At 40.3% G+C, this 26,198-nt stretch overlaps 1 protein-coding gene across 3 annotated transcripts; it reads right to left on the bottom strand.

Annotated features, from left to right (window-relative positions):
- Positions 1 to 8: 8 nt before the first annotated feature.
- LOC148891046 (solute carrier family 12 member 7-like) lies at positions 9 to 25,189 on the bottom strand. 3 transcript variants are annotated; one of them, XM_089007371.1, is made up of 27 exons: positions 25,096 to 25,189; positions 22,983 to 23,153; positions 21,780 to 21,868; positions 20,517 to 20,642; positions 16,342 to 16,488; positions 15,088 to 15,142; positions 14,869 to 14,999; positions 14,644 to 14,780; positions 14,463 to 14,567; positions 13,190 to 13,401; positions 12,950 to 13,117; positions 12,772 to 12,870; positions 11,717 to 11,774; positions 11,454 to 11,628; positions 10,471 to 10,589; positions 9,299 to 9,397; positions 9,068 to 9,187; positions 8,277 to 8,381; positions 8,025 to 8,193; positions 5,905 to 6,100; positions 5,656 to 5,825; positions 4,448 to 4,579; positions 4,265 to 4,372; positions 3,996 to 4,165; positions 2,698 to 2,712; positions 2,174 to 2,307; positions 9 to 1,146 (listed from the first exon to the last, which is right to left on the bottom strand). In XM_089007371.1, exons 2-27 carry the CDS (start codon positions 23,125 to 23,127, stop codon positions 1,055 to 1,057), a joined length of 3,276 nt encoding a protein of 1,091 aa, XP_088863497.1. In that variant the 5' UTR covers positions 23,128 to 23,153; positions 25,096 to 25,189; the 3' UTR covers positions 9 to 1,054. The 3 variants fall into 3 exon arrangements, with proteins under 3 accessions (XP_088863497.1, XP_088863498.1, XP_088863500.1); XM_089007372.1 differs by lacking the exon at positions 2,698 to 2,712; XM_089007374.1 differs by lacking the exons at positions 20,517 to 20,642; positions 21,780 to 21,868; positions 22,983 to 23,153; positions 25,096 to 25,189 and adding an exon at positions 18,154 to 18,329 and having other exon boundaries at positions 14,869 to 15,010.
- Positions 25,190 to 26,198: the final 1,009 nt, after the last annotated feature.

The raw sequence follows: 26,198 nt of genomic DNA, 5'->3' as shown, positions 1-26,198 counted from the left end.
AAAAGGGATTTCGCCATGTTGATTTATTTATTGTTGTTGTTGTTGGCGACAAAACAATCCATCAAATAGATAACAAGTGATATGTAAAAAAAAATCATAAATTATGTTAATTGACGTTTGCCCCGCGACCCTAATGAGGAATAAGCGGTACGGAAAATGAGATGAGAATTGACGTTTGCATTTGTTGAAAGTCTTATACAGTGATACCTCGGTTTACGAACTTAATTGGTTCCCAGACAGAGTGTGCAAGGCGAAAAGTGTGTATCCCAAAAATTAATTTCCCATAGGAAACCATTAAAATGAGAATAATCCGTTCCCAGGTCCCCATAAAACATAGTTTTCTAATTTTCTAACCCTAAAACTACACAAAATATACCTTATTATATGTATAATAAATGTTCTTGACCAATCACGTGGCTTTAACCGACGACTGGGGGTGGGGAATAGAGGATAAAAACAAGTCGGCTGCCATTTTCTTGTTAGGAGAATGGGCTCGTTCGCAAACGACACATCACTCATTGTGGCAGCTCCGTGTGTATCCCGAAAAATAGTTTGTATGCCAAGGTAAAATGTTCAGAAATTTCACGTTCGTAAACCGAAAAGTTCGTAAACCAAGGGGTTCGTAAACCGAGGTATCACTGTAGTGTGAAGGCAGAGGTGCCCGATTGGTCGATTGCGAGGGGGCGGTTGTACATGAAAGTATGTCTGTAGAAGTTGGCGATGTTACCTTCAGAGCCAAGTTAGGCAGCCATTTCCTTTTCACCAACTCACCAACTTTAGAGGGGGCGGGGGGAAGCGGGCAGTCACGCGTCGATGGCGTGGGGGGTCTGTTAGCTTGGCCACGCCCCCACACTGTTCACAGTATGGGACGGTTGAACGCCAATTGCGTTACGGGGCCCCCTTTGAGATGATGCACTGACCCGATTGGTCAGATTTTCTCACTTCTAGTCTCTGACATGAAAGAGATTGGACCACGTCCATGTCCAACATTGAACCCAGGGACGTGTTTGTCCCCCAAAGTGTCCTCAGTCACCGTCCTCCACGGTGCTCGGCACTAAGAGTAGATGGTGATGACTTCCCGGCCACCTCCGCGAACCAATAAGACACGATCCAGTCCTTCCATGAGCACTTCTAGAAATTCCATATCTGGCGTGTGGCCTTAAGGAACGCCTTTGAATCCAACACGTTTTTGAATGACTTTTTTTCATTTAAGCACCGTTTTTGATCGGAAGCAATATCAATGCCATTTGACTGTCATTGCCGGAAAGCTCAGGGGCAATTGTATATTTTTTGCGCCGGTCATGGGCAGCATTTTCACAACCCCATTTTGTTCAGCAGAAAGGTCGTATGCGTATGTGGCACGGTCGCGGCTTGGAATTGAAGCGGATTGACATGGGACAGGAGATGTAAGACAATCTCTTTTTGTCAATGGATGCTACGGCTTCGTGTTTTTGCTTTTAACATTTAGCTTGTAGCAGATGTGCAGATTTCATCATGACGTCCCTGATCCATTGGTGAAAAGGACGCTTTGATCCTCTCCTCTTTCATCTAGAACTGCTTCATGTCACAAATAGGGTACAGCAAGTGCTGAAGAATGAATGACTCGCTGTGTCTTTTTGTTGTCATATTGTCTCATATTTGTCATGTAGTTTTTTTTTTTTTACTTCAAGATGGCGCCGCGAGAGTGTCTGCCTTTACAGCAGCTCCTGTATTTTGTTTTTCTACTTCTTCCTTTCCTTTCCTCACTTTGCTGCTAGAAAATGTAAATTTCTCCACTGTGAGACTAATAAAAGCGTATCCAATCCAAAAAAAAATCAAGAGAATACAGGTAACATCCGACTTACGACCAGCTCGACTTACAACCACCCATACTTACGACCATGACTTCAGGACCCTATTTTTTTTAAACATTTATTTAAATGTTAATTCCTTGATCCAGTGGTGAAAAGGATGTCCTCTCCTCTTACATCTAGAACTTCAAGATGGCGCCACGAGAGTGGCTGCCTTTACAGCATCTCCTGTATTTTGTTTTTCTACTTCTTCCTTTCCTTTCCTGACTTTGCTGCTGGGAAATGTAAATTTCTCCAATGCGAGAGTAATAAAGGCAATCACACCACGGTCCAAAAATACGCAAAATTAGCGACAAAACCCCAATTGTGGTAAGAAAGGATACAGTTTTCATCCCCTTTTTTGTTCTTTGGCGGGCCAGGCATGTTCAGCAACACCAGTTGTGAATCCTGCGATTTCTTCACCACCACCTCGTTCAGTTTGACAGCCGTGTGCATCCGTCTGACGTTGGACTGGTTGCTAGGCGGAATCAACGACAGCGAAATGAGATGAGACGATATCGGGAGAGCGTTTGTTTCTATTCTACCCAAGAAATAAAGCAGCCAAACAGGAATTGAAAAGCATGACGTGGAGTGCTGATAAAGCACTGGTCAGACCTCTGGCAATGTTTTTTTTGGGGATTTTATGACGGGAGTTTGGGGGCCGAATGAAAATTGACCACGGGCCGCATTTGGCCCGCGTGCCGCACTTTGGATATATATCTTTCTAAACGTATGGAAATCGTATTGAGCACAAATCAGCAAGTGTCTTGATCATGCAGTCGGGACAAGGCGATTATCATGCACACGCGATACACACAAAGGGTCATGCTCATGCCAGGTAAGCAAAGGGAAATGCAAAACCACTTACAGATTCTCCCACTCACTAAAGAACGGAGAAAAAGACAACGTTAATCACGTTTCGTGTGTTCTCGCAACGCTCAGATAAATTATAAAATGCTTCTGTTGAGCTTTGAAGGCGCACTTGTCAACAAATCGAATGCAAATACATACAGTGATACCTCAGCTTATGAACTTAATTTGTTCCCAGAAAGTATGTCTTCCAAACATTAATTTCCCATAAGAAACCATTAAAATGAGAATAATCCGTTCCCAGGTCACCATAAAACATCATTTTTTTTTGACTAAATAAGCTTTAAAACTACACAAAATATATCTCAATTTATGTATTATAAACGTGCTATTGTATTGCAATTAAAAAATAAACTGTATTGTATAATAAAGTAGTTTTATTGACCTTTGTGATGGTCGTTGATGTAGTTGCCACTTGATGATATCCGAGTGAAGTTGCCGTGCTTTCTCGGCGATAATACCCTCACTCACACTGTCCCCTGTTAGATGCTTTTCATTAATCCAAATCAACAGATGTTTTTCAACCTCTTTTATTGCCTGACACAGTTGCTTAGAAAACACAGAAACACCCTTAGCCACATGTAGCAACTTAGCGTACTGGTACTGGGACGCTAAGTAATAATAATAATAATAATACATTTAATTTCTAAGCGCCTTTCAAAACTCTCAAGGTCACTTTACAGTCACAGGATAAGTTTTTTCTTCTGTGGGTGAGCAGCGGCAGCCACACGCGCCGGCGTTCACTCAACCTGGAATAACTCAAATAGATCTAAAGTTAGCTAGCTGGCTAATAGATAGCAAATAGATAGCTAGTTAAGTAGCCAGTTAGATAGCTAGTTAGCAAATAGATATGTAGCAAGGTAGCCAGCTAGATAGTGAGATTAGATAGCACATAAATAACTCATACATAGCCAGCTAGAGAGCTATCCAGATAGCTAATAGATAAGTCAGAAAAACGCACAACTCGTTCGTGTTTTCCTTCTTCTGCTCAATTGTAATTTTCATTTGCGTCTTCTTCGACTTAACACTAGCCTGTGGTAGGGCCTTTTTTTCGGCAAAAGTACTCTACTCGATAACAAACCACGTCTGCATTCAAAGGAAAGGGGGGTGTGGAAAACTAGTCCGCCAGCCACCGTTGTGCTGTTTGACCGTGTGGTTTGGTCTGTCCACCGAAAATTAGTTCGTATCCCAAGATTCCATTCTCGCAAATTTAACGTTCGTAAAGTGAAAAAGTGCGTAAGCTAAAGCGTTCGTAAACTGAGGTATCACTGTATTGAATGTCCAGAGTTTGCTTACGGCTTCATGTTGAACATGTCTTTGACGCCCATTCCTTCGCGGTGTTTATTTCTCTCGTGAATGAGTTTGTCTTTGGTCCAAGTCATGTGGACGCGGTCCGGTTTGTCCACCGACGCTTTGGTTTCTTTCGTGGAATGAGACGCCGTATTACGATCGTGGATCAGTTGAGCCTAGCAAAGAAAAAAAATATATAAAAGAAGAGTTAGCATGTAGCAATGATTTTTTTTTTTTCCCCGCCATGTTTTTTTCTTTGCGCAGACTACGTGTACCTCTCGTTCCCGTTCCGTGCGGGATAACTGCATTTGTTTGAGCATCTGAGATCTCTGCTCCATCACCAGCGTCTTCTCATAAGTGAACGCCGAGATGTCGCTGTCGTGCTGGGACGGCCAGAAACACGTTTGAACGTCAGACGGACGCTTCCTGGGTTTGCTAACGCGAATTCATTCGCTCACCATCTCAACCACCTCCACCACCGCGTTCAGACGTAGGTGGTACAGGAACATCTGGAGATCTTTCTTCATCTGGATCGAATTGTCATCCATTTGCGCTACCGTGAAGATGCGCATTTTACACTTCCTCCAGACCTTGGTAGGAGACGTTTTGGTTACTTTAGCGTATCGCCAATTTCAAAACCGGCGGACTAAAGCAGGGGTCGGGAACCTTTTTGACTAAGAGAGCCATAAAAGTATCTGTATCTATTAGCTAGCTAGCTAGCTTTCTATCTATTTGAGTTACTTCCGGGTTGAGAAAAATTGCGCTTTCAGCCGACTGCCGCCCAAACAGGAAATGAACAGCGAAAAAGCGAGAATATGTACAGTGATACCTCAGCTTACGAATGTAATTGGTTCCCAGAAAATGTGTGTGTAAGGCGAAAAGTGTGTCTTCCAAACATTAATTTCCCATTGGAAACCATTAAAAATGAGAATAATCCGTTCCCAGATCCCCATAAAATATAATTTTCAGCGAAATAAGCCTTAAAACCCCACAAAATATACCTTATTTTATGTATAATAAATGTGCTATTGTTGATGTAGTTGCCTCTTGATGATATCCGAGTGAAGTTGCCGTGCTTTCTCGGCAATAACACCCTCACTCACACTCTCCCCTGCTAGCTGCTTTTCATTAATCCAAATCAATAGATTTTTTTCAACCTCTTCTACTGCCTGAGACCGTTGCTTAAACAACACAGAAACACCCTTAGCCACACGTAGCAATGGTCGACTTAGCATACCGGTACTGGGATGCTAAGTCACACCTCGTTTGTGTTTTTTGATGATCTCCTTCTTCTGCTCGACCGTCATTTTCTTTTGTGTCCTCTTCGGCTGAACACTAGCCTGTGGCGGGGTCTTTTTTGGTCTCATAATAGCAAAGGTACTGCACTCGATAACAAACCACATCCACACTCAAAGAAAGCGGTGTAGAAAACTAGTCCGCCAGCCATTGTGGCGCTCCGCGTGTTTCTCGAAAGCTAGTTTGTATGCCAAGATTATATTCACGCGAATTTAATGTTTGTAAGCCGAAAAGTTAGCTAAAGCCGAGCTATCACCGTATTTAGTTTTATCCGCGAGCCAGATGCAATCATCAAAAGAGCCATATATGGCTCGCGAGCCATAGGTTGCCGACCCCTGGTGTAAAGGATTGGCTGCTACATGGATTTTACCTTGTGTTGGCTGATCAAAAACGGGAGCAGCATGAGCAGACCGCCGTCATGGACAATCCACCAGACGTCGATCGTACCTTCCTTCAGTCGCTCTTGGTTCCCCGGGAAGTGGTCGATGTTCTTCGCAACGAGCAGAGCCTGATGGGCCTCCGTTGTCTCCCTCACAGTCTCTGTAGCAAGTTGAGACTTTGAACATTTGGAGCAGAAACAAAACATTGGGTGTGATGTTTTGATCCTTGGAGACGTCACCTATGAAGTTCCTCCTGGAGGACAAATCTCGAGCTTGTTTCCAGCCCGCTGGCCAAGCCATCAACACGGCGTTGTGCTTCATCCCACCGAGTCCCGCCGACTGGATGAGGAGGGAGAAACCGTCGCGGAGATTGGAAGATACGACCACGTGGGAGAAACCTTTGGTCCGTTCCGCCGTCATGGCGGCTTTCAGGTTCTGAGGGTTTAGAAACGGAAACGGATCCGTGACGTGAGGGATGGAATTTGAGCGCCAGAAGAAGGAAAAACTGAATTCTTCTATACAAATTGTAAAGAGCAATACATTGGGGAGACGAAACAAATTCTCAAAAAAAAACACTAATAATAATAATAATAATAATAATAATAATAATACATTTCTTTTCTAAGCGCCTTTCAAAACTTTTCAAGGTCACTTTACAGTCACAGGATAAGTTTTTCTGTGGGTGAGCAGCGGCTCACTCAAATAGACTCAAATAGATAGGAAGCTAACTAGCTAGCCAATTGATAGCTAACAGATACCTAGCTAGATAGCCAGCCAGCCATCTAGCTAATAGATAGCTAACTAGATAGTTAGCTAGCCAGCCAGATAGCTAACAGATAGCAAATAGCTAGCAAATGATACTACTACTACTACTAATAATAGTAATAATAATAATAATAATAATAATAATAATAATAATAATAATAATAATAATAAGGTATAAGGATACTACTACTACTACTACTACTACTACTACTACTACTACTACTACTAATAATAATAATAATAATAATAATACATTTCATTTGTAAGTGCCTTTCAAAACTCTCAAGGTCACTTTACAGTCACAGGATCAGTTTTTCCGCGGGTGAGCAGCGGCAGCCACACGCGCCAGCATTCACTCAACCCGAAAGTAACTCAAATAGATAGAAAGCTAGCTAGCTAGCCAATCGATAGCTAACAGATACTGAGCTAGATAGCCAGGCAAATAGCTAAATAATAATAATAATAATAATAATAATCTCACTGGTGTTTCGAGGTGAAATTTCTTATGTTACCTTGGGGATTTATATTTTGTAAACAAGCGGGGAAAAAATATTTGCTTGAGTTGCTTTTTGCGATTAAGCGCGGCAGACAAACGTCAACAAAAGTCGCCCTGAAAACAAATCGGAATGACGCCCGCGAGATCTTTGATGTCAAGGTGCGCGTGAACCAGAAGCAACTCTTCTGTTTTGTCGACACGCGTTCATTAGTTGGCGTCGCGCATCGCCGCACTGCCGAGAATCCGTGCGGCGATGCCTTCTTGAACTTGTCAACGGGTCAGCGCTTAAAGGACAACCGACACCTCCGGGCAAATTGCGTCCATAATTTGTAAAATGGCTTTAAATGACTTATATTGAGCGTATTTTACAAAGATTCCACCGCATATCGCTATATTTTACGTTTTAAGACTCGCGCTGAATATTCCGGAAGTCTTGTTTTTCAGTTGGTGACGAGTCCTCACCCTACGTCACTAAAGGAACGCCCCTGACCAAAAAAGGACACATTGTAGCAGTCCTTCCATCACGTCAATGCATTTAGCTGCACTTGGCTCTTCTGAAAACTTCGTGCAGCACCAAAAAAGAGGCAGAAGAGGGCGACAAAGCTCCGTGTAAGGAATTAATCAGCCTGTGGAAACGGGCTGATTCATTCTTTACAGGAGCTTTGGCGCCATTTTCTGCCTCTTTTTGTGCTACATTTCCCGCCCCCGGATACCTCAAAATGGCATGGAATAAATTATTTAATCGATTGCAAACATGTATGCTTTCCTCTTCAGAACTGTTTGAATCATATTCATGACTGGATGAGTAACAAGAAAGCATCTTCTCCGAATATGAAGTCATTGTTTGGATTCTAGAGCAAGGCGAGATGTACTGGGGTGACATCACAAACAAGGGGGCGGGAAACTCGCCATCTCCGAGTTCATTTTAAAGTAGTTTTGGGACACTTTTAAGTCATTTTTATTGGCGTTTTGCATTTGACTAAAAATATCATCCTGTGTGTTTTGGGTATTTTAGATGCTATCAAACGTTTTTCTGATGTCAGTTAGGACCCCAAAAAAAAGGTGTCGGTTGTCCATTATGCGTACAAAGAGTCAAACCTGTTCTCCGGTTTTGGCATCGGCGCCCCGCGTCATGTAAGTTCCCTCCAGTACGGAACAGACGATGGTCAAGCCTTTTCCCGCTTTGAGCTGCGTGGTGAAAGACAGCAGGCGCGGATGTTTCACCGCCAGGTGCGAGTCCAGCTTGCACAACACTAATAACTGAGGCCTGCGGGTATGACCAAAGCAAAAAATGACGCTTCGCCCGCCAAGCAACGGCAAGGCCCGCCTTTCACGATCCGTAGAACTCACCTCCAGTTTTTGGTATGCGGCGGTGCTTCCTCAAGATGGGTCAGAGCGTACCGCGCCGCGTTTAAAGACAATCCTCGGAGGCCGTCTCCCCATTCCTTCTCCGCCCTGTGAACAAGAAGATTGACTACTTTTTTGGGGTATTTTTTTAGGATTGAAACATGTTACATTAATATAGCTAACATCCAAGATACGACCGGCGCGAGTTACGACCACCCGTACTTACAACCACGACGCCTAGCATCGCAACACGCAAGCAGCCGGCAACGAGTACTACAATTTTGGCCAGCCAGCATGTCACCCACTCGCACAGCAATCTACTGCGTGACTACACTCAATACAGTAGTTATACAGTGCAGCAACATCCTTCTGGCCTAAGCACAGTCTCAGGTTTTGTTTTTTTCTTGCGCGGGGTGCCGATAAAGTACTGGTCAGACCTCTGGCAATGTTATTCCCTTCCATGAGGGGGCAGCATTTGCCTTTTTTCCATGTTAGCGCTTTGTTACAACTTCAACTGTTGTTAAAACGCTATATTAATCAATATGTATGTCTTGTATTTTGTACACCTGCCCCCATTTCAAGCTCAGATAACTCAGGACACGTATAACTTAGGAATGAACTCTTTTTATCTGATGAAAGTTTTCTAACGCTGCATTGAATGGTTATGTCATCCTAAAACTCAATATTCTTTGGGTCCTTGAATTTGAGTGATAATGACAAAAACCCTGGCAACTGGATTGGACACATTTTTTTGCACATCGTCTGGCCGTGAATGAGTTAAAAAAAGAGCTCACCCTCTATATTCAATGTACTTGTAGATGCATCCAGCGATCACCATGGCAACCAGGGCGTAATACCAGGAGGAGATAAACATGAGAGACAAACACAGACTCATCCCCAAGAAAGACAAAGTCCTAAGAGAGAAAAGAAATATATATATTATGTACATAATGCGTGTATTTATATTTGATTCTGCTGATTTTGGAGTGATACTGAAATCATGAGCGATGATGAAATCTCCTCACCAGTGATAAAATTTGAAGCGGGGTCTCCAGTTGGGGGTTCGGAGCAAAGTTTGCACGGCGCAAGCCAGGTTTACAAACAGATAGCACATCAGAAAAAACCTGCGGATATAAAGGGACACGTTGAGAAAGGACATTTTTGACATCTACCGTATTTTTTGGTGTATAAGGCGCACCGGACTATAAGGCGCAGCCCCAATAAATGGTGCATTCTCAAACTTTTTCCGTATATAAGGCCCTACGGAGAATAAGGCGCACCTCCAATGAATGTCGTATTTTCATTTTTTTTTCTGTATATAAGGCGCACCGGACTATAAGGTGCACCTCCAATGAATGGTGCATTTTCACACTTTTTCCATATATAAGGTGAAAATCCAACGAATGGTGCAATTTCAAACTTTTCCCATATATAAGGCGCGCCGGAGTATAAGGCGCACCTCCAATTAATGGTGCATTTTCAAACTTTTTCTGTATATAAGGCGCACCTCCAATTAATGGTGCATTTCAAACTTTTTCTGTATATAAGGCGCAACTTCAATGAATGTCGTATTTTCATTTTTTTTTCTGTATATACGGCGCACCGGACTATAAGGCGCACCTCCAACGAATGGAGTATTTTCAAACTTTTCCCATATATAAGGCGCGCCGGAGTATAAGGCGCACCTCCAATTAATGGTGCATTTTCAAACTTTTTCTGTATATAAGGCGCAACTTCAATGAATGGAGTATTTTCAAACTTTTTCTGTATATAAGGTGCGCCGGACTATAAGGCACACCTCCAATGAATGGTGTATTTTCAAACTTTTTCCATATATAAGGCGTAACTCCAACGAATGATGTATTTTCAACTTTTTCGGTATATAAGGCGCAACGGACTATAAGGCGCACCTTCAATGTGCAAAAAAAAAAAAAAAAAGAACCAATCAACCCGGGCGATTGATTTAGCATCTTTGCTAAATTTTTGAATAATTTCAAGAATTTGCTTTAACAAAAGTAAAAAATACAAAAGAAAAGATAAGCTTGAGTTTAAATCTCTGATGAATCATGGTAAACAAGGATAGGATTTTTAGCATCAGGCAAAACAAAAAAAAAAAAAAAAAAAACAAATGTGGTGATGATCCGAGTCAATATTTGACCAATTTTCAGGACTTGAGAAGATAACGTTGGATACGTACATGGAGAGAATGGGAGCCACGGCGTCCAAAGAGGCAATGAGTATTCCGATTTCGCAGATCCCGACGGTCAGCAACAGAGCCCAAGTGGGCTCGCCGTTAGCTTTGCCGTGACCAAAAATCTAAGAGAGACAAGAAAGACTTTTAACTCAGAATTACAACTTTAATCTCAGAATTCCGATTTTTGACTCCGAATTTCGACTTTTAAAGTTAGAATTGTGACTTAACTCAGAATTCCAACTTTTAACTCAGGATTCCGACTTTTAACTCAGAATTCTGACTTCTAACTCAGAATTCCGATTAACTCAGAATTCCGACTTTTAACTCAGAATTCCGACTTTTAACTCAGAATTCCGATTTTTAACTCAGAATTTCGACTTTTAAAATTAGAATTGTGATTTAACTCAGAATTCCGACTTTAACCTCATAATTCTGAGTATTAACTCAGAATTCCGATTTTTAATTTAGAATTCAAACTTTAATATCACAATTCCGACTTTAATCTCAGAATTCCAGAATTTTAACTCAGAATTTCAACTTTTAAAGTCAGAATTGTGATTTAACTCAGAATTCCAACTTTTAACTCAGGATTCCGACTTTTAACACTGATTTCCGCCTTTTAACTCTGATTTCCGACTTTTAATTCTAATTTCCAAATTTTAACTCAGAATTCCGACTTTTAAAATGCATCTACTCCAGTGCCAGGGTTTTTGTCATTGTCACTTGAATTCCAGGAACCACACAATATTGACTTTTGGGACTTTTAGACTGTCTTCTTTCATAAAAAAAAATAAGAGTTAATTCCTAAACGGTATGGGTTTAGAGTTATCTGAGTTTGAAATGGGGGCGGCTGTACAAAATACAATGCAATCCATATTGGTTGATAGAGCTGAAGCTGTACCAAAGCGCTAACATGGAAAAAAGGGAAAATGCTGCCCCCTTGTGGAAAAGAAAAAAAAAAACATTTCAAGGACGTCGTCGCTGACCTGCAAGAAGGGGATGATGCCATCTCGAGCGATGGCCTGAAGAAGCCGCGGAGCCCCGGTCAGGCTTTGAAGGCCCGCCCCGCAACAGGAAAAGAACGATCCGATGACAATAACCCAGGGCGACGGCCAGGCCAGGATGCCAATCACTGGGTTTTTCTTGACCGAGTCTCCAAACCTGGAACCAGTACGGATAAGGTTATGTTGGGGTCAACGTCTCCTTTCGGATATTCGATCCGTCAAACGGGTGATCGGGAAGCACTCACTTGTCCCTCAGAACCACACCCTCAATGCATGCGCCAAACAATAGCACACAGGAAATGTCTGATATTGAAATTAAGATGAAATTATTGATCCTGCAATGCAATAATAAATCGAAAGATCTATACATAAGTAAATAAATAGATGAATAAAGAAATAAATAACACACAAACAAATACAAAAATAAAAGTCCTTCGCAAAAGATGGCATGATAACGCTTTTTTTAAGGTGCATTTTAAATAAATACATAAATAAATAAATAAATAAATAAATACACAAACACTGAAATAAATAAACAAATAAATGGATACATAAATAAATAAATAAAAACGCACAAAAAACACACGTAAGTAAATAAATAGATAAACAAAAAATAAAAAATAAAAAAATATCCAAAAAATAAAAAAATAAGAAAACTTTAAAAATTCAAACATTTCAAACATTTCAAAATTTCACCAATTTTTGAAATTGCAAAAATTGCAAAAATTTCAAAATATTTCAAACATTTCAAAATTTCAAAAATGTAAAAACTTTCAAAATGTTTAACATTTTTAAAAATGTTAAAATTTTTAAAAATTTTAAAAATAAAAAAGTAAACATGTAATTTTTGTAAACATTTGAAAAATGTAAAATTTTGTACAAATCTAAAAATAATAAAAAATAAAAAAAAATTAAATTTTTAATTTAAAGTGTCCTTGGGTGTTTTGAAAGGCGCTTGAAATAAAATGTATTATTTACTTATTAAAAAAAAATGTACAAATTTAAAACATTGAAAAACATGTAAAAACTAAAACAATGTTAAAAATGACAAAAATAATAAATACACTCAAAAAAATAGATGGGTTTATAGAAAGATAGCAAGCATTCCCTGAGGGGGAAGGCGGATTACTATCTCCCAAGTTTTTGTGGTTGGCTTTCGTATCACCTTAAGCACTCCGCCTCCTATAAACGGAGCGCCTGTTTGTCACTGAAGGATAGAAAATCAAAATTCAGATCCCGCGTGATTTCCAAATATTTCACGACATACATACTTAATCCATCGAGCGCATGCGAAGGATACAAAAGAAAGAAGTGGTGAGGATGGCCACGATGGTCCCAACGGGGATGGACCTCTGGGCATCTCTTAGATCGCCAGATCGATTGGAGCCAGCCATGATCCCTGCAAAGACAAAAACCTTCAGTTTTCACAACGGGATGTATTTTGTGCCCAGATTTTCTGTCCATATCGGGGAATTTACCCGTCACGGAGGGGAAATAGATTCCCACGAGCAACGTGAAGTAGGTGGCCATGTCGTTGAAGACGTAAGGCTTATAAACGTCGCCGGAACTGTCCTGAGCCGAAACCGATTCCTGCATTTTCTTCTCAATGACCGAATGCGCTGGACCGTAATCACCCCACAGGTTGTCTGAGAGAAGCAATCAACTCATCAATCAGCCCAAACCAATCGCGAACAAAACAGAAGAAAAAAAAATGTCACCTTTCAGAACTCCACTCAAGAGCCCAGGAATCGCCGCGATCTCCGTCACGTTATTTAAACTAAAATAGTCATCACAGGTGGCGTTGAGATGTTCCCCGTTACAGAAAAGTCTCCACAGGTCCGTGGTCACCGTTTGGTTGTTGAGCGTCACGGTTTTGGCGCACACTTCAAACTTGTCGTTCTTCAGCGAACGGTTGCCCAGGAGACACACGCTAAATCACAGACACAAGCTTAGTGTTTAGCTGTGAGAAGAGCAAAGCAGCTAGCCAGCAGGTCGCTAGAGGCTAATGCTACACTGTCACACTTTGCGGATATTCACCTCTTGCACGGGCGCTTCTGGAACCCATTACAGTGGTACCTGGGCTTATGAACTTAATTGGTTAAAAAGTTTGTCTGCCAAACATTTATTTCCCATAAGAAACCATTAAAATGAGAATAATCCGTTCCCAGGTCCCCATAAAACATGTTTTTTTTTCTAAATAAGCCTTAAAACGACACAAAATATACCTTATTTTCTGTATAATAAATGTTTTGTTGTATTGTAATTAAAGAAATAAACTGTACTGTAATAAAGTCGTTTTATTGACCTTTGTGATGGTCGATGTAGTTGCCTCTGATATGATGATATCCGAGTGAAGTTGCCGTGCTTTCTCGGCGATAATACCCTCACACACTGTCCCATGCTAGCTGCTTTTCGTTAATCCAAATCAACAGAAGTTTTTCAACCTCTTTTATTGCCCGAGACTGTTGCTTAGACAACAAAGAAACACCCTTAGCCACACATAGCAATGGTCGACTTAGCATACTGCTACTGGGACGCTAAGTCACACCAACGCACACCTCGTTCGTGTTTTCCGATGATCTTCTTCTGCTCGATCGTAATTTTCTTTTGTGTCCCCTTCGGCTTAACACGAGCCTGTGGTGGGGTCTTTTACGGTCCTAAAAAAGTAAAAGTACTACACTCGATAACAAACCACATCTGCACTGAGCTCACTAAAACAAAGTGGGTGTGGAAAACTAGTCCGCGAGTCACAGTAGCGCTGTTTGACCGTGTGATTTGGTGTTCTTCCGCCGAAAACTAGTCCGCCAGCCATTGTGGCGCTCCGTGTGTTTCCCGAAAACTAGTTCGTATGCCAAGATTATATTTAATGTTCGTAAGGCGAAAGGTTCGTAAACTAAAGCGTGTAATCGCGATAAACGTGGGATTACTGTATATACCATTGCGAAAAGCGCGCCGATGAATAAGGAGCGCTTTATTTGTCCGGCGACTCACGTAAACTCCGGCGGTTCAATGGCGGTCTTGATGACTCCGGCATAGGTGGCCATGATGGAGAGCATGACGCAGGCCAAAAACACCAGAGCTAGTTTGTTCACATACCTGCGCACCAGTGAGCAAAAAAAAAAATGTAAACGTCAAACGTATCCATGTCGCCGATGCGACCGCAGATACCTACTTGACGCCGACAAAGACAATAAGGGCCATCAGTAGCAGACAACAAGTTCCGTAGACTCGCATATTGTTGAGGGCGGCCGTTCCTTCTTCCTCGATACTTTTAGCCTCAAACACCGTTGCGTTCGGAACGATGTAAGTCTAGACGATGGAGAGTCAAAGGCAGGGACACGTATGAGCGAAAGAGACCGACGAAAACCCGGCATGCGCCTCCGCGACGGCTACGTACCAGCAGAATCTCGATGGTGCCGAGGATGTACAAGGATCCGGCAAAAGTCGTCCCCAGGTAGAAACAGAGACCCACGGCTCCGCCAAACTCGGGCCCGAGCGATCGGGAGATCATGTAGTAGGAACCGCCCGCTTTCGAGAAACTTTATCCTGGTTAGATTTCCACGCTAACTATCGCGTTTGATGACCGATCGGGTTTGATTCCGAAGAGTTCTTTTACCTGGGACAACTCCGTTTGTAGCGATGGCGCTCATGGATATGGCCGTTAGCAACGTCTGCGGGGAAAAAGAAGTTTTAGAATTTATTTATTCGAGATTGACGCGCACACGTGTATAACAAGCTAGTAGATAACTAATAGCTAAATGGATAGATAGCTAGCCAGCTAGATAGCAAAGAGAGCTAGCTAGCTAGCATTACAGTCCTCTCACTGTTCCATGTTTTCCCAATTAATTCAATCAACTCAGAACTCCAAAAAGTTTGAAGTGAAGTTAGCCCTTTATCGCTGTCAAAGGACCATATGTAGCGTTGTGGCTGCGTTGCCGGATCCGCTCCACATTCAGCATGCCTCATTTATCTTAAAAGAGAATATTGCAGCAGTGCACAAAATGAGGATACAAAATAACTCTTTCTTAACAAACGCGTACGACAATTTTGGCTAGCCAGACAGCATCTCACTCGCACAGTAATCGACCGTGGGGGAGTGTCCACCGACGACGCCACCGCCTCTTTGAGACGTTTTTCCTTCGGCGTCCGCCTAAGTCCGAGCGTGTGTGTTGGGCGACCTCTTCTGGCTTCTCCGTTAGCAGGGAGAGCGATTTTTCAACAGTGCGTATGCGTGGGAAGCCGTGCGTATTTGGGTCAGCGGAACAACATAGTAATAAAAATCGATAATACGAAATATAAAATGATGAAAATGACACAAACAGTTTGGAACGTCATAGTATTCAATAGAAAACGTTCTTTAAAAATAACAGATTGACATCGTATACTATTCTGTTGTATAAACCTCGCGTCGGCCATTTTCAATGCAGTTCGACTTACGACTGTTTGACTTACGACCGTTTGAACGGAACCCGGCCGGAAGTCGAATGTTACCTGTATATGATTTTTTTTTCCCAGGCCTCGTTTATAACGCGCACCCAAACTTTGAGTTCTTTTTTACGTCGAAAATTTTGCGCGTTATACTCGAATAAATACAGTATTTTCTTTATCTCATCACATCCGAGCGGATAAACATCGGAGCGCTTTGTGGAGGCGCTAGCGTGCCAAGCTCCGATTGCTCACATCACGAGTTTTGGGAAACAATCATGCCTCTGTCCAAACGTCCTCGAGCTACTGACATGCTCAATCTCACCACAGCGCATTAAAAGAAAAATAAAAGATCCAACGTCGCTTCTCCGAAATCCTTCCTGCTCAAATCGATGCAAATAAAATCTGTCAAAATATTCCGTCATTTTTTTTTTCTTTGACTCACGCAAATGCAGCACATGGAGACGATGGCGAAGGATCCGAGGATTCCCGCCGTCCCGACAATCCAGGTGAGGCGCAAGAAAAGGATCACGCCCAGAATGTTTTGGAGGCAGGGGAGGTAGACCCCGATGAACGTTCCCATTTGGGGTACCTTGAGAAGCGAGAGACAAACGGGTGAGACCAGTCAAAAATCCGTCCGTCCATCCGTCCTTCCTCAAATATAATAATAATACAGTAAAGTCTCGTTATATCGATATTGGATATATCGATAGTCCCGGTTATATCGATACTATTTCTATGCACGCACGGAGAAAATTACATGCAAACAGGGTCGGATATATCGATAGTCCCGGTTATATCGATATTTTTTCGGACTCCCTTGAATATCGATATAACGAGACTTTACTGTAATAATAATACATCGAGTGATGATTAGCTTTCAAATTTCTATCTATTTGAGTTACTTCCGGGTTGAGTGATTATTAGCTTACTCTTAGCTAGCTAGCTTTCTATCTATTTGAGTTACTTCCGGGTTGAGTGATTATTAGCTAACTCTTAGCTAGCTAGCTAGCTTTCTATCTATTTGAGTTACTTCCGGATTGAATGATTATTAGCTTACTCTTAGCTAGCTAGTTAGATTTCTATCTATTTGAGTTACTTCCGGGTTGAGTGATTATTAGCCTACTCTTAGCTAGCTTTCTATCTATTAGAGTTACTTCCGGGTTGAGTGATTATTAGCTAAGTCTTAGCTAGCTAGCTTTATATCGACTTGAGTTACTTCCATGTTGAGTGATTATTAGCTAACTCTTAGCTAGCTAGCTTTCTATCTATTTGAGTTACTTCCGGGTTGAGTGAATGCTGGCGCGTGTGGTTGCCGCTGCTCATCCGCAGAAAAACTGATCCTGTGACTGTAAAGTGACCTTGAGAGTTTTGAAAGGCGCTTAGAAATGAAATGGATTATTATCATTATTATTATTTCATTTATAAGCGCCTTCCCAGGTAATTGATATAAATCCGGATATAATGCATTGTATTGTATTTTTGTTACAGCTGCAGCATCAAGAGACGTATTGCATCATTTTATAATCATTATTATACTACGAATAATCATAATTATAACACAGCGAGTTATTAAATTAAGTAATGCAATCAATGAATCGACAAATTTATTATATGTAATTATTATTAATTTCATTACTATTATTACTATTATTATTGTGAATAATAAGTTATTATTATTATTATTATTATTATTATTATTATTATTGTTGTGAATAATAATAATCATCATCATCATCCATCCAATCGATGGAGGTATAATAATAATAATAATATATTTCATTTATATACTAATACTACTACTACTACTACTACTAATACTAATAATAGACATAATAATAGATGTAGAAAGACATAAACATAAAAATAGACATAAAAATAAAAATAGACATACAAATAAAAATAAAAATAACAATATAACAATAAAAATAAAAACAACAATAAAAATGAGAATAAAAATAAAAATAATAAAAATAATGCAAATAATTATACTTGTTATAATTATATTACATTAATTATAATAACAGCTACCAATATTAATTGATTAATTAATTACTCATTAAAAACGCAATTATGCATTTTGAAATGCATGAACGGTCGTTTGTGGATCCAACGCAAGATGATACAACAGAAATTTAAGGGCATTTTTCTGCAAAATGGCACCGAAATAATCGAATAATAGTACAATGTGGTCCTTTTTCCCGCTGGTTTAACGACACGGCGCCCGACTCCCGAACGAAAAGCCGCACGTACGTACCATTTTTTCAGCGTTCCTAAAAATCCGATGTTGCATTTTCTCCATGGCTTTCAGTTGTTTGTCAACATGCTGCAAAGGCCCCGATGTCGACTTCCAAATCTCCCACATCTCCCGTTTGTGTGTGTTTTTTTTTTGTTTTTTTGGGTGCTTAAACTCTCTCTTGACTTCCTTCCTTGTCGTAGGCTCGCATCGCTCTGCCTTTATTTTTTTGAGTCGCCAGCGCATGAAGTCAAGACGACCATAAAAAGAGCGACGTTGTGACTTGGGAGGCGGGATTTAGCGCGCCATCATCAGCGCGGAAGCTGGTTAAAAAAAAACTTTATTGAGCGGCTGGCGTGTATTATATGGCGGAATAGCTTACAGGAAAAGGAAAATGGGATTTTCCAATCAGCACTTTTGCAATGCTATTAATAACTCAAAAAGATAGAAAGTTAGCTAGCTAACTAATAGATAATTAATATATAGGTAACTAGATAGCTAATAGATAGCAAATAGCGAGCTAGCTAATAGATAGCAACACAAGCCAGCATTTACTCAACCCGGAATAACTCAAATAGATAGAAAGTTAGCTAGCTAACTAATAGATAATTAATAGATAGCTAGCTAGATAGCTAATAGATAGCAAATAGCTAGCTAGCTAATAGATAGCAACACAAGCCGGCGTTCACTCAACCCGGAATAACTCAAATAGATAGAAAGTTAGCTAGCTATATAGCTAATAGATAGCAACATGAGCCAGCATTCCCTCAACCCGGAATCACTCAAACAGATAGAAAGTTAGGTAGCTAACTAATACATAATTAATAGCTAGCTAGATAGATAGGTAGATAGCTAATAGATATCAACACAAGCCAGCATTCACTCAACCCGGAATAACTCAGATAGAAGGTTAGCTATCAAACTAATAGATAATTAATAGATAGCTAGCTAGCTAAATAGATAATAGATAGCTAGCTAGCTAATAGATAAGTAATAGCTAGCTAGCTAGCGAGCTAGCTAGATAGCTAATAAATAGCAAATAGCTATCTAGCTAGATAGCTAATAGATAGCAACACGAGCCAGCGTTCACTCAACACGGAATCACTCAAACAGATAGAAAGTTAGCTAGCTAACTAATAGATAATAGCTAGTAAGCTAATAGATAGCAATTCGATAGCTAGCTAGGTAGAAATGATAAAATATGATGAAGCAGGGACTGTCTGACACTTTTACCTTAAATTTCATTTGGACACGGCACATGTAATTCACCGAACAAGAAGAAGTAGTGACCAGAGTTTAGCGGGGTGAAAAAAAGCCAATGAAGAAATTGGTTCTGCCCTAAAAAGTAATCAATATGAGCTTAAAAAGTAAAAATACATAAAATCTCTTTGTGCAGTGTCTCCAGCATGCCCCCAAAACCTTTTTTTTTGGACATTGACTGAATTGTTTGACATAGTAGTCGCTTGTTTGTATTTTGATCAGATATTGTGCCGCTTTTTTCTCTTCTACGATACGAGAAACAAATTGCATCAATGCCCGTAAGTAACCGAACAAATCTTCAAAGCAACTTTTTCAGCGTTATGCAGTGTGTCAAAAGCAATCTACTGAAGGGAGGGAAACACGATCAATGGACACATTGAAAGGTGGTTTTGCGAAGCGACCGGTGTGACTCAATTCAGGCCAACTTCAACTTCAGACGTGTCCAAAATCTGGCGTGGGGGCCAAATGCGGCCCGTGGTCTATTTTCATCCGGCCCGCAGCCTCCATCAAACCGCTTAGAAATGAAATGGATTATTATTATCTTGATTATTATTATTATTATTATACAGTGATACTTCGGCTTACGAATGCTTTAGCTCACGAACTTTTCGCCTTATGAACATTAAATTCGCAAGAATATAATCTTGGGAGACGAACGACATCAACGACCACCACAAAGGTCAATAAAACCACTTTATTATACAGTACAGTTTATTTCTCTCATTACAATACAATAGCACATTTATTATACATAAAATAAGGTATAGTTTGTGCCGTTTTAAGGCTTATTTAGTAGAAAATTATGTTTTATGGGGACTCATTTTTAATGGTTTCCTATGGGAAATTAATGTTTGGCAGTCAAACTTTTCGCCTTACACACACTTTCTAGGAACCAATTAAGTTTGTGAGCTGAGGTATCACAGTATTTTGTATTTCTACTTCTTTCTTTCCTTTTATCACTTTGCTGCTGTGAAATGTCAATTTTTGCACTGCGAGACGAATAAAGGTAAATCCAATCCAATCAAAAAAAAAATGCTTTCCAGATTTTGTCACAAAATATATATATATTTTTTTGCAAATGGATTTTTAAATGACGGCATTGGATGAGTTCAAAGTTCACATACCATGACGGCGACCCTCCGAACGCCATCTTCGGCCTCCTCGTGTTCCCGGACGCCTTGGGTGAGGTTGGTGTAGTTGGCGAGCTTGTTTAGAAGGGACGACACCATTGGGTTGCTCTCCATTTCTTCCTTTAGAAAAACACAAATGGAAATGGACATTTCACATCTGCACACTAGATGCAAAAAGCTATGAACCCAGCTAAACAGAACACAATTGATGAGGAACTAGATAAAATGATGGCAGAGAAAGCACCTCCAAGGGATCATTCCTCAACATGGTGAAAGAAGAAGGCTATGTTCCTCATCAAGTGTTTAATGCTGATGAAACCGGCCACTCCATTCCATCAACGACCATCACAAAGGTAAATAAAATAACCTTATTATACAGTAGTTTATTTCTTTCATTATAATACAGTTGCACATTTATTATACATAAAATAAGGTATATTTTGTGTAGTTTTAAGGCTTGGAAAATTGGAAATTTGTGTTTTATGGGTACCTGGGAACGGATTATTCTCATTTTAATGGTTTCCTATGAGAAATTAATTTTTGGGATACACACTTTTCACCTTACACACTGTCTGGGAACCAATTAAGTTCGTAAGCCAATGTATGACTATATTTGATTAAGGCTAATCCAATAAATGGTGTGTTTTAAATGTAGCTTTTTTTTTTTTGTCTTTACTTTATTCTTTTTTCTTCTCTTCCCTTTTTTATTTATCTAGCTATGCAGCTATCTAGCTGGCTATCTATTTGCTAGCTATTAGCTATTGGCTTGCTATCTAGCTAGCAATCTTTCTGGCTGCCTAGCCAGCTATCTATTTGTTATCTATTAGCTATTGGCTAGCTATCTATTAGCTATTGGCTAGCTATCTAGCTAGCTAGCTATTAGCTGTCTGGCTAGCTATTAACTACATGGTGCATCTCTCTCTCTCTCTCTCTCTCTCTAGCTAGCTATCAAGCTTTCTATCTATTTAAGTTACTTCCGGGTTGGCGCATGTGGCTGCCGCTGCTCATCTACACAAAAACATATGTTGTGACTGTAAAGTGACCTTGAGAGTTTTGAAAGGCGCTTATAAATGAAATGTATTATTATTATCATTATTATTATTATGAAACCATTTTTTCTCTTATTTTATTTAGTTAAACACCTCGTAGCGCTTTGCTAAATGTCATTTTAGTCCGCGCACGCGTCAAACGTGAACGATATGAATTTGCAAGTTTATTTGATTGACAGAAAAGAAGAAGGTGTTTTTCGAGTCTTACCTCAAACAAGGCCATGTTTTTGCCATCGTACTGTTCCAGCTCACGTGGCGATTGGATGAACGGGTGTGACTCCTTTTGAACGTCGTCCCCTAAAGGGATTCAAGAGAAAATCACGTGCGTTATGCAATACATGCAAATGGATGACACAACGGTAAACGAGAGTAAAAAGTAAACAAATGCTCTTTTTTTTTAATAATAATAAAAAACATACATGAAAGATGCTAATAATGCTAAGAATATTAATAATGCTAATCATAATAATAATACATTTCATTTGTAAGCACTTTTCAAAACTCTCAAGGTCACTTTACAGTCACAGGATGACGTTTTTATGTGAGTGAGCAGCGGCAGCCACACCGTGCTACATGAAAGATGCGAATAATGCTGATAATGCTGATAAAGCCAATAATAATAATGCTAATAATAATAAAAATACATACATGAAAGATGCTAATAATGCTAAGAATATTAATAATCACTTTACAGTCATAACATACGTTTTTCTGTGGGTGAGCAGCGGCAGCCACATGCGCCAGCATTCACTCAACCCGGAAGTAACTCAAATAGATAGAAAGCGAGCCAGCTAGCTAATAGATAGCCAATAGCTAGCCAGCTAGATAGATAGCAAGATGCACCATATAGCTAATAGATAGCCATCTAGCTATACAGCTAATAGCTAGCTAGCTAGCTAGATAGCCAGCCAGCTAATAGATAGCAGATAGATAGCTGGCTAGCTAGATAAATAAAAAGAAGTGAAGAGAGGAAAAATGATAAAAAGAATAAAGTAAAGAGAAAAGACAATAAAAGCTAAATTGAAAACACACTATATAGCTATATGCGGTGGAATCTTATTAAAATACGCCCAGTAGAAGTCATTTGAAGCCATTTTACAAATTATGGACACAACTCGTCCGGAGACGTCGCTTGTCCTTTAAGGCTTATTTAGTTCGTAAGCCAAGGTAACACCTTATAAATTTGTCTATTTGTCTCGCGATAGAGTAGTCACGCCCATGTGAACATGTGATCCTTTTTGCCTGAGAATGAGAAAACACACAGACGTATTAAAATGCTTGGGAAGACCTCGGGAACCCCCGTCACCCCCTCTGGCAACCCCCCCCCCGTGACCCACATCCCAAACAGGAGGCGGACCACTTTCAGCACATGTTTGCATTCACAAGCTAACATTTTTCTTATCCTTCGTACCTGACTGGGATCCATCGGAATTATCATCCTTATCGTCATCCCGGAAAATATTATTGAGGCTGACGGGTTTGTCAGCGGCAGACGCGGCCGTTTTCTTGTCGTCTTCGTCATCGTTGACTGGCACCACGGTGAAGTTGGTGGGCATTATGACGCCGCCGCCGCCGCCGCTGCCTGGAGGGAAGACGCGGTTGCGTTCAACAAGCCAGAAAAGGAAGAAAAGAATCCGGGCATGAAGACACTTCAACTTGTTGTTTTTGGTTTAAGGGCGATCGAATGTCCTTCAGGCGAGACTCAAAGCGTCTTCCTGCACGTGAGAAAGGCCAAATTGTCCTCCCTCCTCCCCTTCTTCTTTGTTGTTTTCCCTTCTAGTGCCTCAAGAGCGTGGGCCCATGTGGCACTCTTCTTTGAAGGACAACCAATGTCACTTTTTTGTTTCTTAACTGACATCAGAAAAACGTTTGATAGCATCTAAAATACCCAAAACACGCCGTATAATATTTTTAGTCAAATGCAAAACACCAATAAAAATGACTTAAACTGTCCCAAAATGTGCACGAAAATGAACCCGGAAGTGGCCAGTTTCAGAAGGTCCCGCCCCTCGTTCGTGATGTCACCCCAAGTTGTCTTGCTGGAGAATCAAAACAATGGCTTCCGATTCGGAGAATATGCTTTCTTGTTCCACATCCAGTTATGAATATGATTCAAAAAGTTCTGAATAGGAAAGCGTACATGTTTGCAATCGATTAAAGAATTTATTCCGGGCCATTTTGAGGCAACATTGAGGGAAATGACCTCCGTTTCCACAGGCTGATAATTTCCTTATATGGAGCTTGGACGGCCTCTTCTGCTGCCTTTTGGGTGCAACAAGAGGTCCCCAGACCAAACAAGTACAGCAAAATACATTGATGTGATGGAAGGACCGCTACAATGCGTCTTTTTTTTCCGGTCAGGGGCGTTCCCTTAGTGACGTCACGTACGGACTAGTCACCAACTCAAAGACTTCCGGAATATTCAGGAATATTCATCACATCAGGACGTCTTGGCTTGCTCTAGAATGAAAACAATGGCTTCAGATTCAGAATATGCTTTTTTGTTACTCATCCAGTTATGAATATGATTCAAATAGTTCTGAAGAGGAAAGCATACATGTTTGCCATCGATTAAAGAAGTCATTCCGGATCAATTCAAGCCGTCTGTACTCCAATGTAGCATCCCAGAAAATGCACAAGATGGAGCCCAAGCTCCGTTGGAAATGGGCTGATTTGTCTGCTGGGAATTTGCGTCAACTAGTATCAACTAGTAGTCTTGGTGCAACATACAACGATTCACCATTGCCTTATTTATGTGTTTTCCTTCTAATTTCACTACGGATTTTACGAATTTTGATACGGAAGGACTTCTTGAATGGATTGCAAACATTTATGCTTTCCTCTTCAGAACTATTTCAATGATATTTGTAACTGGATGAGTAACAAGAAAGCATCTTCTCAGAATCTGAAGCCATTGTTTTGATTCTGGAGAAAGGCAGTGTGTGACCAACAGTGATGTCACAAACAAGGGGGCGGGACTTTTTGAATCTGCCCAGTTCCGAGCTCATTTTGTGGCAATTTTGGGACACTTTTAAGTCATTTTTATTGGTGTTTTGCATTTGACAAAAAATATCAGCCTGCGTGTTTCGGGTATTTTCGATGCTATGAAACCGTTTTCTGATGTCAGTTAGAAAACCAATAAATGGTGTCGGTTGTCCTTTCAACAGCTTCTTTCGCCCGCCGCCATTAACTCTCTAAACAGTAACCCAAATAGAACTGTATAGTGACTCCATTTTTTTAATGATGATACTAGTGCAGCGTGTTGTACCGGAGACACATTTCTTATGTGTTCTACATATTTAGCAATAAAAATGATTCTGATTTTGATTATTTTTGCACATGTCTGGCAGTGAATGAGTTAACGTGAACAGAATGGAACCCAAAACGCACCTCCCCCCTCTGCTCTCTGTCATTTTTGTTGGTCTCTCTCACCTTAGTTGAAATTCCAATAGGTAGAGAAAGAACTTCCATTAAAAAACAACAATGAAAGTATCTGACGACGAACGACTGGAAACAACACTCACATGAAAGTTTGGGAATCGCACCGCAAACTTTGTTGCCACTTGGCTTCAAGCTGGGAGCGTCTGCCTCGGATTTCCTACGAGTCAACAAAGTGGGTGTTACCTTTCCCACAGTGCATTATGGGTAGTGTCGAGGTGTTGAAGTTCAGGCCGGGGCGTGAACGCACCACAGCGCTGGATATTATAGACAATTTAGCGGTCATAAATAAAACTTTGGACTCTAGTCGAAGGACTTTGGAGGAAAAAGAAAAGACGCAACGGGGGGGGGGGGGAGGAATCCAATTGTTTTCAAGAAAAAAATAGCCTCCCACAGTTTGACTGGAAAAGATAGTCAGGCAGAAAAAACAGTACACTTATAAGACTCTAACAATAGGGATGTAACTGGCGGGTATATTGTCATTGGTTGCCATGACAACAAAATATAATTTATTTGGTCTTGTTCTGTAAAAGTGTTTAACGTTTCTATGCGAACATTTATATGTGTGTTTTTCGTAAAATTTTCTTCGATACTTTATTTATAATGTTTTGTCATTATCACTTCCGCTTCCGTGTCATGTGTTTCGATAAACGAGACAGACCGAACGAGAGGAAATGCTCGAGAGAGAACGACAGTCGAAAATCTACGTCAAATTCGGTTAATAAGGTGCACACGGTACGATATTAATTTGCTTATTTACTGTATGTTTTGTCGAACTTTTTATAGTGTTGTCGTTTTAATGTCCTTTAGTTTTCACGGTGTTCCAAGTTTTTCACAATAAACGTTGTGACATCAGTACGAAGACCGGGGTAGATACAAGGGATGTGACAAAAAATTTAAATAATAATTCATCACACATTTTCTCGTACCATAATAAAATGCATTTAAATAGCTTTCAAATAATGTATAGATTATTGTTCCATGACAAATAATAAGGAAATAATGGAATTTTTAATTGTTGAAATATGAGGGGATTTTCTGCCTGTAACTACAGTTAGAACGATGAAAATATGTGACAGAGTTCTTTATTACAGTTTAAACTATCATAACTTTCTTAATTTTTGGGCAGATCTTAACGAGTAAGGTACCATTGGAAAGCTTTTGAAATTCTAAACAAGAACAGGAAACA

This window comes from Hippocampus bargibanti, linkage group LG11 (assembly GCF_051943395.1).
Source record: "Hippocampus bargibanti isolate YZ-2025 linkage group LG11, ASM5194339v1, whole genome shotgun sequence".
Taxonomy (NCBI): domain Eukaryota; kingdom Metazoa; phylum Chordata; class Actinopteri; order Syngnathiformes; family Syngnathidae; genus Hippocampus; species Hippocampus bargibanti.
Note: the sequence above shows the minus strand (reverse complement) of the source record. Positions and strands in the feature narration are given on the sequence as shown.

Bases quoted from the DNA above. Each gene is read 5' to 3' on its own strand.
- LOC148891046 (XM_089007371.1), bottom strand. From the start codon at position 23,127: ATGCCCACCAACTTCACCGTGGTGCCAGTCAACGATGACGAAGACGAC. The intron at 20,643-21,779 runs GTAAGACTCGAA...GTTTTTCTAAAG, and splicing joins AAAACATGGCCTTGTTTGAG to GAAGAAATGGAGAGCAACCC. The intron at 16,489-20,516 runs GTATGTGAACTT...TCGCTTCTCAAG, and splicing joins TTCGGAGGGTCGCCGTCATG to GTACCCCAAATGGGAACGTT.